This window comes from Cervus elaphus, chromosome 4 (genome assembly GCF_910594005.1).
Source record: "Cervus elaphus chromosome 4, mCerEla1.1, whole genome shotgun sequence".
In the NCBI taxonomy this organism is placed as follows: domain Eukaryota; kingdom Metazoa; phylum Chordata; class Mammalia; order Artiodactyla; family Cervidae; genus Cervus; species Cervus elaphus.
This window is the reverse complement of record NC_057818.1, coordinates 68,251,360-68,264,984: the sequence shown is the minus strand read 5'-3', so window position 1 is coordinate 68,264,984 and position 13,625 is coordinate 68,251,360. Positions and strand designations below refer to the sequence as shown.

Here is a 13,625-nt window from a genome sequence, read left to right as displayed (position 1 = left end):
GCGGTCTAGTTTACCAGTTTCTTACCTATTCACAAACTTGCTTTTTAGGGGTTTCAGAGACCCAAGGAAATATTAAATGGAAAATTCCAGAAATGAAACAATTCACGAGTTTTAAATTGCAAACCTTTCTGCATAATGCAATCTTTCACCACCCTCTTCATCTCTCCCATATGAATATACATTTGTCTAGTAATCCACACAGGCATTCTATCATCTCACATCATCACAAAAGAGGTGAGTACAGTATTGTATATTTTGAGAGATCACATTCATCTTAACAAATACATATTTATTTGGCTGTGCTGGGTCTTACTTGTGGCACGTGGGATCTAGTTTCCTGACCAGGGATCACACCCAGTGTCCCTGCATTGGGACCTTGGGGTTCCAACCACTGGACCATCAGGGAAGTCCCTCACTTTTACTACAGCTATTGTTAATCTTTATCACAGGTACATACGCATAGGGAAAAACAGTACATGTAGGGCTTGGTTTCAGGCAATCACTTGGAGGTCTTGGGATGTTATCTGCTGCAGATAAGGGGGGCCTAGTACTAATTCTACATACAGCACCATTTAATGTATAATCTCTGCAGAACTGACTTTTTTTAAAGGTATTTTCATAACTCAGTAATCATAAAAATGTATTTTATCAATGTTGGATTGTCTCAAAATGTGTTTCTTAAATCAGATTAGTTGCAATCAGAATCCAGAATATATTCTGGAAGCATTCATTAACTGTCTCTCACAGATCTCTTAACACATGGGGTGCACTTACCTTGTAAAATTCTCATTTCTTACAGTTTGTTGTCATCAGTTTGTCTGAAATTGGCATATTCTAGATGTGTCTCTGATACTGTTGAACTGATACTGACCACCCTTCCCCCATATATCCTGTATACTAGATGCCAATGAGATGGGTGATGAGGTTTGATCCCTGTGGAGAGGTGCGTGATGATGACTGTTAGGGAAATGAAAACAAAAATTTCTCCCAATCAAGAAATCTTTTCCACAAGGTAGTAGAGACAAAATCAATTTTATTGTTAAAATAAGTATTAAAGGATTACAGTGCATCACAGGCAATCCACTAGGAAACTGTAAAGGCAGAAAAAAACCTAACTCCCCTAGTCCTCGAGGAAGAGGAGCTGACAATACCATTTGTCACACAGAGTCCTAATTTTACCTGGTAATTGGGGTGACTGTGTAGTTTATTGGTTTTACCTAGAGGAAACACAAAATTCTCATCTCTATAACTGAAGGTAGTTTTTAAAGTTGGAGCACAGCATCCACTAAGATGAGACTCCTATCCTCCTAACAGAACTGCCTGGTGAGCTATCTCCCCATCTTCAGTGTTAGGAGATGGGAGCCAGGTTCTTGAGAAAGACGTATGAATCCTAAAACTGGAGGAAAAAAAAAAGACCAGCTGAAAAAAGGCCTTCTTAGAAGTCTTCAAAGACATGCATTTTAAAAAGATGAGACAGTTCCTACAAGTTTTCTAAAGTAAATGCTCTGAGAGGAAGGAAATCTCATTCCCCATTTTCAACAAGAAGTAAATCTCTTTTTTAAAAAAATTTATTTATTTTTGGCTGGGCTGGGTCTTTGTTGCTGAGAGGACTTTTCTCAAGTTGCACCACACAGGGGTTACTCTTCATTGCAGTGTACTTCTCGTGTTGCAGAGCCTGGGCTCTAGGGCATGTGGGTTCAGCAGTTGCGGTACGCGGGCTTCACTTCTCCTCAGCATGTGGGATTTCTTGAAGCAGATTTCTTGAAGGTAGATTCTTTACCACTGAGCCACCAGGGAAGTCCAATCTCTTGTCTATTTAAGTGTGTATCTGTGGAATAAAATAGTTTGTATGTGACACATGAACAGTGAGATTGTGTTTTGGTACCACACCATGACACAGCTTGGATACAAACACTTCACGTACTAGATACAGCCTGCCTCCATGTATCTAGGGAGATAGTGTGACAGCGTGGGGCACTGTCATCCTATCATATGTGAAAGGCACAAGATGTACAAGACGGGCCAGACCTCATCTAGTCCATTCAGGGACAGTGGTCAAGTTTAGTTCCTTAGCAGGGAATAGGAATGTTCTTAAGGAATGTTCATTGTCAGTCACTGGTTTTCTTTTTACCTATAAGTGGTGAGAACTAAACTCACGAGTTGGAGGAGGTGAGAGAAGCGCCATGGGGACAGGGACTGGTGAAGGTTACAGTGGACATTCTTAGTCCTGAGCCTCTCTTCCAGGGTCCACAACAGTGAGAGTGATCACTGGGTGACAGCTGAGTAGCGGGGCACTGATTGGAGGAGACACCCTGAGGCGACTGAGGAGGAAGACCAACAACCTTGGGGTGACTCACATGCGGCAGCAAGGGCCAGCCGTGTGTTTGGGGTGACACCTGGGGAAGACGTTCTGGGCCTGTGGGGTAGGGACCATGTGGGAGGAAAGGCCATGTAAAGACAGAGGAGGAGGATAGTCATTTGCAAGCCTCCAAAAAAAATCACTGTTAACCCCTTGATCTCAGACTTCCACCCTCCAGAAATGTGAGGAAGTAATCTTCTGGTGCTTAAAATTCCCAGACCGTGGGGCCTTGTTTAGGCAACCTGAGAACATCAACACAGGGACCAGCGGCATCTGGAGAGAATCTACAGGGCCCCAGGGGAGGCTGAGAGGAACCCTAAGAGGAGCCCGAGGGAACAAGGAGGTTTCCTGGGGTGCAACCAGGTCAGAGGGGAGGGGGGACATGGTGGGTGAGCCTTGGATTGATGTCTGCACCCCTACCTCTGCCGGGCTCACAGCAAGAGATGCCCCTCCAGTCTCACACATGACATTTCCCCCAGTGCAAAAGGGGGATAATGATGGGGCTGCCTTGGGGGCTCTTAGAGGACAGACAGGGCTGGGCCCTGAGGAAGGCCCCCAAGGGGGCAGCTGCGAGTTGAGAGTGCAGAGAGGTGGTGGGGCCCACAGGGAGCTGCAGGGACAGCAGAGAGCTCCAGGGGCCAAGGGCTCTGGCAGTCAGGGAGCTCTTCCCAAAGTAGCTGGGATCCCTACTGTGGGTCCCACTTGGAGGCTGCACCTGTGTCTTCAGCAGACAGATAGCCGCCCCGCTGAGACTCTTCTGCCTCGGGGTTCAGGTCACTGCTCTGCCTCATCCCAGCAGCAGGGCTGCCCGCTGGTTCTGGAGCCTCAATTTCCTTGTCTGTGGAATGGAGCCACTATAAAAGAACAACAGACTCACAGATATATAGTGAGAGATTGCCTGAGATTGCCAGGGCGGAATAGGGGTAGGAGAGGGAAGGACTGGGAATATGGGATTAGCAGAGGCCATCTATTATCTTATACATAGGATGGATAAACAAGGTCCTACTGTATAGCACATGGAACTATATTCAATATCATCAGACAAACCATAATGGAAAACAGTGAAAAAGAATGTATGTATTACTGAGTCATTTTGCTGTACAAAAGAAATTAACATGACATTGTAATCAACTATACTTCAATAAAATATTTTTAAAAATAGTGGAGGCCACTCAAACAAAACCAGAAACAAAATCCTAGAGGACAGAAGTCCGCAACAAAGGACACCCTTTGCTGAAACTGGAAGTTCTACCAACGTAGGTGGCTTAAGTACAGGAAGACTTACCACCATGATCTGGGATTACCAAGGAGATGAAAAGCTCAAAGGGCTTCTAGGCACCTGATTTGAATACAAGGCAGTGTCAGAGTTGGTGAGGGCTCGTGCAGGTCTGCATCCTGTATCCTGCTTCTGACACACGTAATGCCAACCAAAAAACAACACAGGAGGCTGCAAGTAAGAAAAGAGTTTATTTGGAGTCTTAAGAAATGCAATTCAGGAGACACAGAATCAGGTAACCCCAAAGGAATGTTCTGGGAGAAGAGACTCAGGGGCTTACAAAGACAGAAAGCCATGAGTTTCTTCAAGTTGCCTTGTGAGAACTGTGATTGAGTCTGATGGGATTTAGGAAATATTTGTCCTTAAGCAATCAGGAGTTTTTTACGGCTGGGGTCCAACAGGTATAGATAGGTGATCATGAGTTACTTTAGGCTAAGGGTTTGATAAGCATCCTAAGTTCCTGGCAGATGTTCTAGATGGCTTCATTAGGACAGTAAGTAGTCAAAAGAACAGATTCCATCCAGGCTGAGAGGTGCATAAGTCACACTTCCTTAATAGCCTCTGGACCCCATTTTAGAAAGCCCTGCTCAATATAGACTCCATTTTGATTTTCCTTTCACTATAGTAACCCCAACGGCTGAATAAATTTAGGAAGAAACGTGTGACAAGTGGTGCTGTCAAATTCTCAACTTTTTTTGTTTTCTGGGCCTATTTCTTACCTTTTGAGTAGATCTACTTCGAAGGTTTTAGGATAAGGAATCAGAGCTCCTCTGTCCATGGAATTTTCCAGGCAAGAACACTGGAGTAGGTTGCCATTTCCTCCTCCAGGGGATCTTCCCAACCCAGGGATCGAACCCGTGTCTCCTGCACTGGCAGGGGGATTCTTTACCATTGTGCCACCTAGGAAGCCCATAAAATATCACTGCAGAGGAAACACAATATACTGGTATGCTGTCCACTCTCAAACTCCATGTTCAGTGATACCACATTAGAAGCTTTAAATTGACAGCAGTGGGAATATTCACATTGGGGAAACTGCAAGCAATGTAATTCTTGGCTTGATTATGGGGACTATGTTAGTAATGCAGATTAAATTTAAAATATGCTGTACATGGCCACTGCACAGTATACAGCAGAAAAAATTAGAAGATAGTATTTCAGAATTTAAAATAGCTAGAATTACATCCCTAAAGAATGAAGTTTCAAATTAAGTCTTTGTTGTTTCATTATCTTGCTAATAAAAAGAGAAACAGCCAAAATTATTTCTATAAAAATGGATGAAAGTTACCACGAGGACACACACTAGCGGGGAATTTAAAAAGTGAAAAAACACTCCACATCTGAGGAATGCAATTAAAACAACAGTGAGATAACACCACACATTTATTTTAAAAGTCAAAAGTTGAAAAAGACTAAAGATATTGGCAAGGATGTGGAAGAACTGGAAGTCCCAAAGTCTTCCGTAAGAATACAAAGGGAAACAACCATATTAGATTACAGGATGTGCTGATGTGCTCAGCTGTGGCTGACTCTTTGCGACCCCATGGACTGAAGCCTACCATACTCCTCTGACCATGGAATTTTCCAGGCAAGAATACTGGAGCGGTTTGCAGCCAATTAAGCCGACTGTGCTCTTTTCCCCATGGGGGCCCAGTGTGCAATGGCTGCAAACAGCAGCCTCCTTGGTAGTGTATGCAACCTGTTGCCTGTACAGGTAGCCCTAAGGGACCTTGGAGACAACTCTTCCTAGTGGGCATTCATGACTGGCCTGCTGTTTCTCAATCTAGACTCCAGACAGGTATGCGTGGTGCCTTTGGAAAGCCCCAGGGCACAGTGGCCAGGGTCCACATTGGCCAGGTCATAATGTCCATCCGCACCAAGCTGCAGAACAAGGAGCATGTGATTGAAGCCCTCCGCCGGGCCAAGTTCAAGTTCCCTGGCCGTCAGAAGATCCACATCTCCAAGAAGTGGGGATTTACCAAGTTCAATGCGGATGAATTTGAGAACATGGTGGCGGAAAAGCGACTCATCCCGGACGGCTGTGGGGTCAAATACATCCCTAATCGTGGTCCCCTGGACAAATGGCGGGCCCTGCACTCATGAGCATCAGCTCTGTTCCCTCCTTAATCACGCTCACCAATAAATGCTATTTCCTGTCAAAAAAAAAAAAGAATACTGGAGTGGGCTGCCTTTTCCTTCTCCAAGGGATCTTCCTGACCCAGGAATTGAACCCGAGTCTCCTGCATTGCAGGCAGATTCTTTACCACTGTGCCACCTGGGAAGCCATGGAGAGATTAAACCGCCCTCCATTTGGCTGTCCACCAACTCCTGTCACAGTACAGTCCACAGATGGAAAAAGGGCCAGGTGGCCAAGTCAGAGCAGAGCAGGCAGCTCCAGTGTCTACAAGGAATTCAGTTTTACCTGCTACATGAAGGGTGACCCAAGGCTCTGCTGAGGTAATGAAAATGGATCAAGCAGAATCTATATCCAGGCAGGCACTCGGGCCCCCATCAGTCACTGTGTGAGCTCTGTCATCCAACTTATTCACAAAGAACTGGGGTTGGTCGGGGTTGCCCCTTGGGTGTCCCCCAGGAGGGCACTCAAGACATCCCCCCTTCCAGTGTCCCCCTTTCTGACAAAAGCACATTGGTTCAGGCCCAAGTGGCTTCCTGGGGGTTTGTCCAGCTTTCTCAGTCCTTCAAGGTCCCCTCGAGGTGGTGGCTGAATCAAAACAGCCAAGAGCTGCATTTTCTTTATTAGTCTTTTATGCTTATTGGCCTCCTCCATCAAGTCTTGGTAGTTAGACCTTGAAGGCCTCCTCTACCAAGGTTGACAATGGGGTCTGGGGCCCAGCTCAAGCCTTTGTAATTTTCTACAGATATCAGGAGTAGCCTGCATGATAAAATGCATGGCAAATAGTGTTCTCCCCTCTGTGGACTCAGGGTCTGTACAGATGTAATTCCTTAATGCCTCTTATCACCTGGATCAGGAAGACTGCTGGGTTTTTTCATCTTTTTCTTGTGTAACCTCTCCTACCTTAACATAGTATAATGTTCTTTAAAAAGTCACACATTCACTAAGCCTGTAACTCAGGCATTGCAGCCCAAAGTATTAATACAGGAAAAGTGAAACATAACCATGTGAAGAACTTTTAATATATTCAAATGTCTGCAGTTTTACTTGCAACAGTCAAAAACTGGGAACTCAAATATGGATAAACAGATGAATGGACAAATAGTGGTATATCCACAGAATAGAATTCTCATCAATATAAAAAAACAAACTACTCACTGATAAATATTTCACATAAGGGTACCTGAGAGGAAAAGCATAAACACTTCATGATTCTAATCATATAAAATCTTAGACAATTAAAACTTATCTAAAGAAAAACAAATCAGTGGTTGACTAGACGTCAGAGTAACATCAAAAAAGGAAACAAGGTAAAAATGAAAGTAGATTGGTTTTTTTATGGATGTGATGATGGTTTCATGGATTTATATAAATGTCAAAACTTATCAAAGTGTATACTTTAACTATGTGCATTTTACTGCAAGTATTTTTATGTTATTAAAACTTAAAAATATATTCAAAATACAAATCTGGATTTCTTACCATTTAAATAAATTCCCGATATTGACTTCATCACTTTCTGCCTCATGCTTTGGGAGGGGCAGTTGGCCTCAGTGGTCAAAAATATAAGCAATGAAGACTGTTCCCAACGTGACTCAACAGGAATATTGTCACAATGTCTGCTACTCACTGAAAAGATATCCCTTCTCTCTATCCTCACTTTTCTATCTGCACAGAAACGGCCTTGAGGAGGACAGCTCAGATAGATTACAGAAACCACAAAACTTTCGGATTATTTTCTCCTGTAATGCTCTCTGCTAATACAAGATGCACAATTTAGGAGGCCTGAGAATTTCTGTACATGTTCATCCTTCACAGCCACAATGACTGGAACACTGTGGAGGCTCTTTTAAATGGGCACATCCAACCAGTCTGTAATAGTGTCCTGCTCCCACTATTAATCTAGTACTTTCTGTAACAATTATCATTCCCACCAGAATCTTACAACCAGTGATACTACCTACAGAATTCTGCATGTGAGAGCACATGGCTCCACTGCAGGGCCTGAGAGTATGTTCCTCACCAGTGCGCACACACAAGGCAATATCCCCTGTGAACAAGACAACTTCATGCTATTTTCAGAAGCACTGACGGTTGTCACAATGACTACTCCTTCCTTAGACTGACCTCTGAACCCAGAAAATACACAGTCAGGCCACAGATTAGAACCAGAAAGCTCTGCAGTCTTCCCTGGGAAGCCTTGGGCAACAAGCAGAGTCCTCTGGGCCCAAAATGGGTCATGTCAGTGACATAACTCATCAAAGCAATGAGAGGAAATGAGTGCTTCTCTGGCTTCTCACAGTCCCTCCCATGAATGGGAAAAATCAAAGTTCCTTTCCTGAACACTCAGGGGTGGCTGAAACCTGCCAGGTGGGAGAAGTGACATGGCTTTGGCCACAGAAACTGTCAGCAACAGAAGTCTGGCAAGAGGCCAGGTTAAAAAGTACAATGTAGCTCCCACATACCTGGGATGTTTGCAGATGTTTGGATGTATGATGTTCAATTCAGATGGTACCACCAGGAAGGATCTCAAGAGTAGATCTGCTGAAAAAGGAAACTGTACGATCCTACACATGTAAGGTGTTTTTCCCTTCTGAAATCTGTGGTTCCAAAGAGTCAAGACTTTGGGTTAATGGCCTTATCACTTTCATTGCATTCATAAGGCCTTGATCCAGTGTTTTAAGAGACTGGAGTTGTAGGTAAAGAACTCAACAGATTCCCCAAATTGTAAGGCCTTTTCCCAGAGTGAATTCTCCGATGTGTGATGAGGTTAGAGCTTTGGCTAAATGATTTCCCACATTCACTACATTTATAAGGCCTTTCTCCAGTATGAACTCTCCGATGAGTAGTGAGGTTGGATATGTATCTAAAGGATTTCTCACACTGATTGCACTTGTAAGGCCTTTCTCCAGTGTGAACTCTCTGATGTTGAAGGAGGACAACATTTTGGCGAAATGATTTCCCACATTCACTGCACTCATAAGGTCTTTTTCCAGTGTGAACTCTCCAATGTTGATGGAGTGAAGAGTTTTTCTTAAAGGATTTCCCACATTCACTGCAGTCGTAAGGCCTTTCTCCCGTGTGAACTCTCCGGTGTGTAATGAGGTTGGAGATATATCTAAAGGATTTCCCACATTCACCACACTCATAAGGCCTTTCTCCAGTATGAACTCTCTGATGCTGAAGGAGTGCAGAGCTTTGTCGAAAAGATTTCTGACATTCACTGCATTCATAAGGACTTTCACCAGTGTGAACTCTCTGATGTTGAAGGAGCACAGAGTTTTGGGAAAATGACTTCCCACATTCACCACATTCATAAGGCCTTCTCCCAGTATGAACACTCTGATGGTGAATGAGGCTGTAGCTTTTGTTAAAAGATTTCCCACATTCTTTACACTCATAAGACCTTTCTCCAGTGTGAACTCTCCAGTGCTGAATGAGATGTGATCTTTGGATAAAGGCTTTCCCACATTCACTGCACTCGTAAGGCCTTTCTCCAGTGTGAACTCTCCGATGCTGAATGAGGTTTGAGCTTTGGCTAAAAGATTTGCCACATTCGTTGCACTCATAAGGCCTTTCTCCAGTGTGAACGCTCTGATGTCTAATGAGATGAGAGCTTTTGCTAAATGATTTTCCACATTCGCTGCACAGGTAACATCTTTCTCTAGTGAGGACTCTCTGGTGCTGAACAAGTGTGTGTTTGCCACTCATAGGTTTTGTGTAGTCTCCCCAATTATAATGATTTTTACCCCTTAGAAAGGGAGTCTCACACTTAGTTCCACTATGTGATTTGTGCCAGTTGTGTGTGGCCTGTTGGTGAAGAAATCCTGAGTTGCCCAGGAAGTCCTTCCCAATATTCCCAAGGGTAAAGGGCTTCACTGATACATAGACTTTGCAGCTGTTCACAAACAAGGCTCTCCTCACATCACTTCTCAATGGTTTCTCTCCAATATGCTGCTTTTGGTGCTGATGAAAGTTTACTCTAAAATAGAATGGCTTCTCACATATCCCACTCACGTGGAGTTCCTGCCCACAGTGTGTTTCCTGGTACTCAGCCAAGTGAAAAATGTCACTCAAGATCGGGCCACATATCTCATAGAGGTTGGCCTTCTGGGGAGACAGACCTGCCTTAACAATCCTGATCTGTGAGCATCCTTGATCAGAAATACTCTGTTCAGAAAATGCCTCCTTATCCTCTTCTCCAGGCCAACAACCTGAAAGCAGAGAAATGCTGGTGACATACATACTGACTTTGTGCAAAGAAAAAGGCCCTTTACAAATGTGGGCATTATAAATCCAGGAATGAGTCAATGGGATTGTTTGTAAGATAAGGTGGTTGCGTTTAAGTTAAGAATGGGGCTGCTTAGCAGCACTGGGCTTTTAAAGATTACAGAATGGGGAAGTCCTCACAAAGTAAAGGAAACAACCATGGAATGACACAAGAAGAGGCAGGGTCTACAGCTCATTCTGCAAAAATTTTCAGTAGGACCTTGACTGGTAGTGACACATGAATACTATGTAGTAGGTTATATTCAGGCTCAGGAAAATCCAACTGTAACAGAGCAGCTGGTGTTGAAGGATTAAAAATGTACATAGCCTATGACATAAAAGGTATAGGCTGATGTTGGACAGCACTGCAGAAGAAGCAGTGTGAAAAAGCACTGAGGAATGGAGTCCAGGGAGGTAAGAATTAGCCCTAAGTTGGAAATAAGAAGTGACAAGTAACAGTGTTGAGAAGGTGGCTAACCAAAGAATGGGGAAGTGGAGGGAGAAAGTATGGCGGCCATTGTGATTGGCACCCAAAGGCTAGTCAGAGAATAGCTTTCTGGTATGATTTGTATATAGCCCTGACATTACACCCTCCCCCAGGGGCCACTTATCAGGACCAGACTATGTCCAAGTTCCATGTGCTGTAGTTGGAGTCCTTTCTGTTCTGTGAGCCTCTCCACTTCATCCTCTTGATGAGTAACTATGAAGAACCTGGATGATTCAAGGACTATGATAAAGACAGAACAGAAAAGCAGCCAGCACTGGCCAAAAATAACTCAGCACAAGACATAAAATTAAATATTACAAAAAGAATTTCAGAGGAGTATCTTGCAAGAATAGCCCATGCTCCATATAAAAGGAGCAGGTCAATGACAGCAATTTCTGGAACAAGCAAGAATGAGGAAATGTTAGCCAGAGAAAGGAAATAGAACCTGGGGTAGACTGGTACCTTGGATCTGGAAAATTCACCTGGCTATGGAGAGGGTAAACAAGGTGGAAAGACTCCTGACTCTGGATCCATCCCTGCAAGGCAAGGGGTAGCAGGTCTTGGATCTGTCAAGGAGAAAAGAGGGCAGTGCCCATTCCTCAGCCCTACCAACCACAACACCTACTCAGGGAACTGAGGAAGGAAGCAGTGCCCAGGGTCGTGATGTGAGAAAGGAGACTTGCCAATGGACAAAGAGAAAGGGCGGAGACTAGCTCAGGGCACAGGGGTGGGTTTGAGGTTCTTACCCAGGGAGCTTATAAGTGCCAAGTTCTCCAGCATCACATCATGATACAGGCGTTTCTGAGACTCGTCAAGGAGACCCCATTCCTCCCAGGAAAAGTTCACGGCCACATCTTCAAAAGTCACACTACCCTGTCACAATTGGGACAGATGAAATCACAAACAAGTTCCTCTCAAGAGGAATTCCCCCATATATCTATTCTATGACCATCTTCCTCCCAATCTCCCCAGTCAGAGGAGAAACTAGGCCCTGATGCCATTGTCTCCCTACAGGCCCACTGATTATGGGGTCCAGCCATCAGCGACAAGAGACAGGTGCACAAACAGATACTTAAACTGTGGGTCTGACATAGAGGAATCCAATACTCCTGCCAGGCAATAACCCTGGTATGGTCAAGGTCATGTAAATCACAATACCAGGGACCTGGGACCATCAGACATACACCCTCTCCATGTACACATCACTCTCTAGATTGCACATCCCTCTTATCTCCAGACACCACAGGCACGTGCCCCCAGCCAGCACCACCTCACCATCCCACTCTATAAGCCTCTCCTTGGCCTCCCCTCATGTTGAAGTATTTTGATCACATCCTTTTCACTCCACTGGTGAGGATGGGATTCCTACCTAGAGTTATAGTGATGACCAAACATAGGACAACTAACACTGGAGAGATGTTATCAGTAGCATCTTATTAATCCTATATATCCACAGCTAGAATAGGAGAACACCACACACCACACAGGGCTACAAGGTGTTACACTCTGGAAAACAGTGGACAACCAAGAGCTGTGGGACGTAAGCCTTATAGTACCAAGAAGGTAAGGTGCCCCTGCTCTCCAAAGGAGGATGCAAGTTTCTTTTCTAAATAACCCCAAAAGGGCTGGCTGACAGGGCACTGAAACCCACTACAGAGGGATAAGCAGGAACTATACCTCAGCCCTTTTATGAAAAGGGTTGTTTAGTTAAGGAGACCCTATCCACTGGGGCAAAGCAAGGTGGGGAACTGGTGCTCCGGTCATTTGAGGTCCTACCAGTTTTAACACATGTCCAGGCAGTATATAAAACTGGGACTTAATTTTAGGACTTACACCACAATTTAGCAGACAGCATCCAGAGTATGTTTGGCAAATTCATACAGGATCCAGTAATTCCCTAGACCTCTCATGGCTCCCAGTAGCAGTGGCAGCGCCAAAATCTTCTATTAAAGGCCTCCCTGAGAGGCTCCATTTCTTACCTGAGACTCCACCACACACATCGCCTGTTCGTTTCCGACATCCACCGCCCTACTCCACTTTGAGGCTGTACCTGCTGTTCCCTTATCTGTCACAACCTTCTTCTGTCCACCTAACCCTCACCCAAAGCCTAGCCCATTGGTGGCGCACCTCAGGCCTACTGATGCTCACAAATGACCACATTTCCCCCTGATCTTATTCTCCAGGCTAAATGAAACAGGCCAGAGCACCCCGGAGTCATCAATTTGATGTCTCTGCATCTTTTTCCTTTGAACAGCTTTTGAAAACACTTTAACCTCTGACGTGGATTCTGCACTTTCTTTCTTAAAACTACCCATCGCTTCTAGAGTTCTCAGAGTAATGAACAACTTGCACTCTACTAGTCCAGTCTTAACAGCTGCCTCATGTCGTTTATTCCTGCAGACATCAGATGGACCCCAGGATGCCCGAATTCACCCAGCTAAGTTCCACGTGCAAGCCTCTGCACTTGCGGGTCCCTCTGCCTGCACCCTCTCCGAAGCGCCACCAAACTGTCAGACGCAAGGCCCCACCTACGATTGCCTCACCGTCCTGGACCCGGGGACCTGAACTGTGGGAGCGGAAACAGGCGTCTGGCGCTCGGGGCTTCAGTGTCCGGTCGGCTGAGGGCGGTGCGGGCCCGGAGAACGAGCGCTTACCTGAGGCGGGTCCCTCAACGCCGCCGCCGCCATCGGACTTCTAGGCGCAGGGGGACCGAAGTGCTCGAGAGGCGGGGGGATACCCGCGCCGCGGTCTCGCTCCCGGGCCTGGCGCGAGGCACCCCGGGAGGCGCCGAACCTCGGGCCCGCCTCTGTGCAGCAGAGACCGCACCTCCTCTCGGACATCCTTAATCGCCTCACCTTCGTCCCAACCTAGCGCTCTGGATCAGGCACAAGCTTGGGGCAGTTATAATGGCCGCCTGGAGGCGGAGTTAGGAGGTCCCGCCCCCTCCCTTTGTGCCCAAACGGAAACTCCGTTTCCCTGAGCCAATAAAGGACACTGCCTTCGACGCAAGGAATTCTGAGTCATGTAGTTCCCGTTTCCAGGCCAAACTGCTGAGTTCCTCCACGAGGAGGCTGGGGAAATTGTGCGCAAAGAGAAGGTA

The 13,625-nt window shown here is 45.5% G+C and overlaps 2 protein-coding genes and 1 non-coding gene across 3 annotated transcripts; 2 read left to right on the top strand and 1 right to left on the bottom strand.

Moving 5' to 3' along the window:
- Window positions 1–1,016: 1,016 nt before the first annotated feature.
- Window positions 1,017–13,458, bottom strand: LOC122692698 (zinc finger protein 154-like). Its single transcript, XM_043900530.1, is given in 7 exon segments — window positions 1,017–1,828; window positions 3,075–3,213; window positions 3,645–3,806; window positions 8,235–8,585; window positions 8,587–9,983; window positions 11,272–11,398; window positions 13,180–13,458. Coding segments are annotated over 4 exon segments (1,818 nt in total). The 5' UTR covers window positions 13,366–13,458; the 3' UTR covers window positions 1,017–1,828; window positions 3,075–3,213; window positions 3,645–3,806; window positions 8,235–8,477.
- On the top strand, window positions 5,243–5,377 carry LOC122692956. The gene has a single exon (XR_006340767.1). It is a non-coding gene; the product is annotated as a small nucleolar RNA SNORA70 (small nucleolar RNA).
- LOC122692716 (60S ribosomal protein L10-like) lies at window positions 5,313–5,805 on the top strand. The gene has a single exon (XM_043900562.1). It carries the CDS (start codon window positions 5,328–5,330, stop codon window positions 5,736–5,738), a length of 411 nt encoding a protein of 136 aa, XP_043756497.1. The 5' UTR covers window positions 5,313–5,327; the 3' UTR covers window positions 5,739–5,805.
- Window positions 13,459–13,625: the final 167 nt, after the last annotated feature.

Excerpts from the sequence above, each read along its gene's own strand:
- LOC122692716 (XM_043900562.1), top strand. The coding sequence starts at position 5,328 with ATGCAACCTGTTGCCTGTACAGGTAGCCCTAAGGGACCTTGGAGACAA.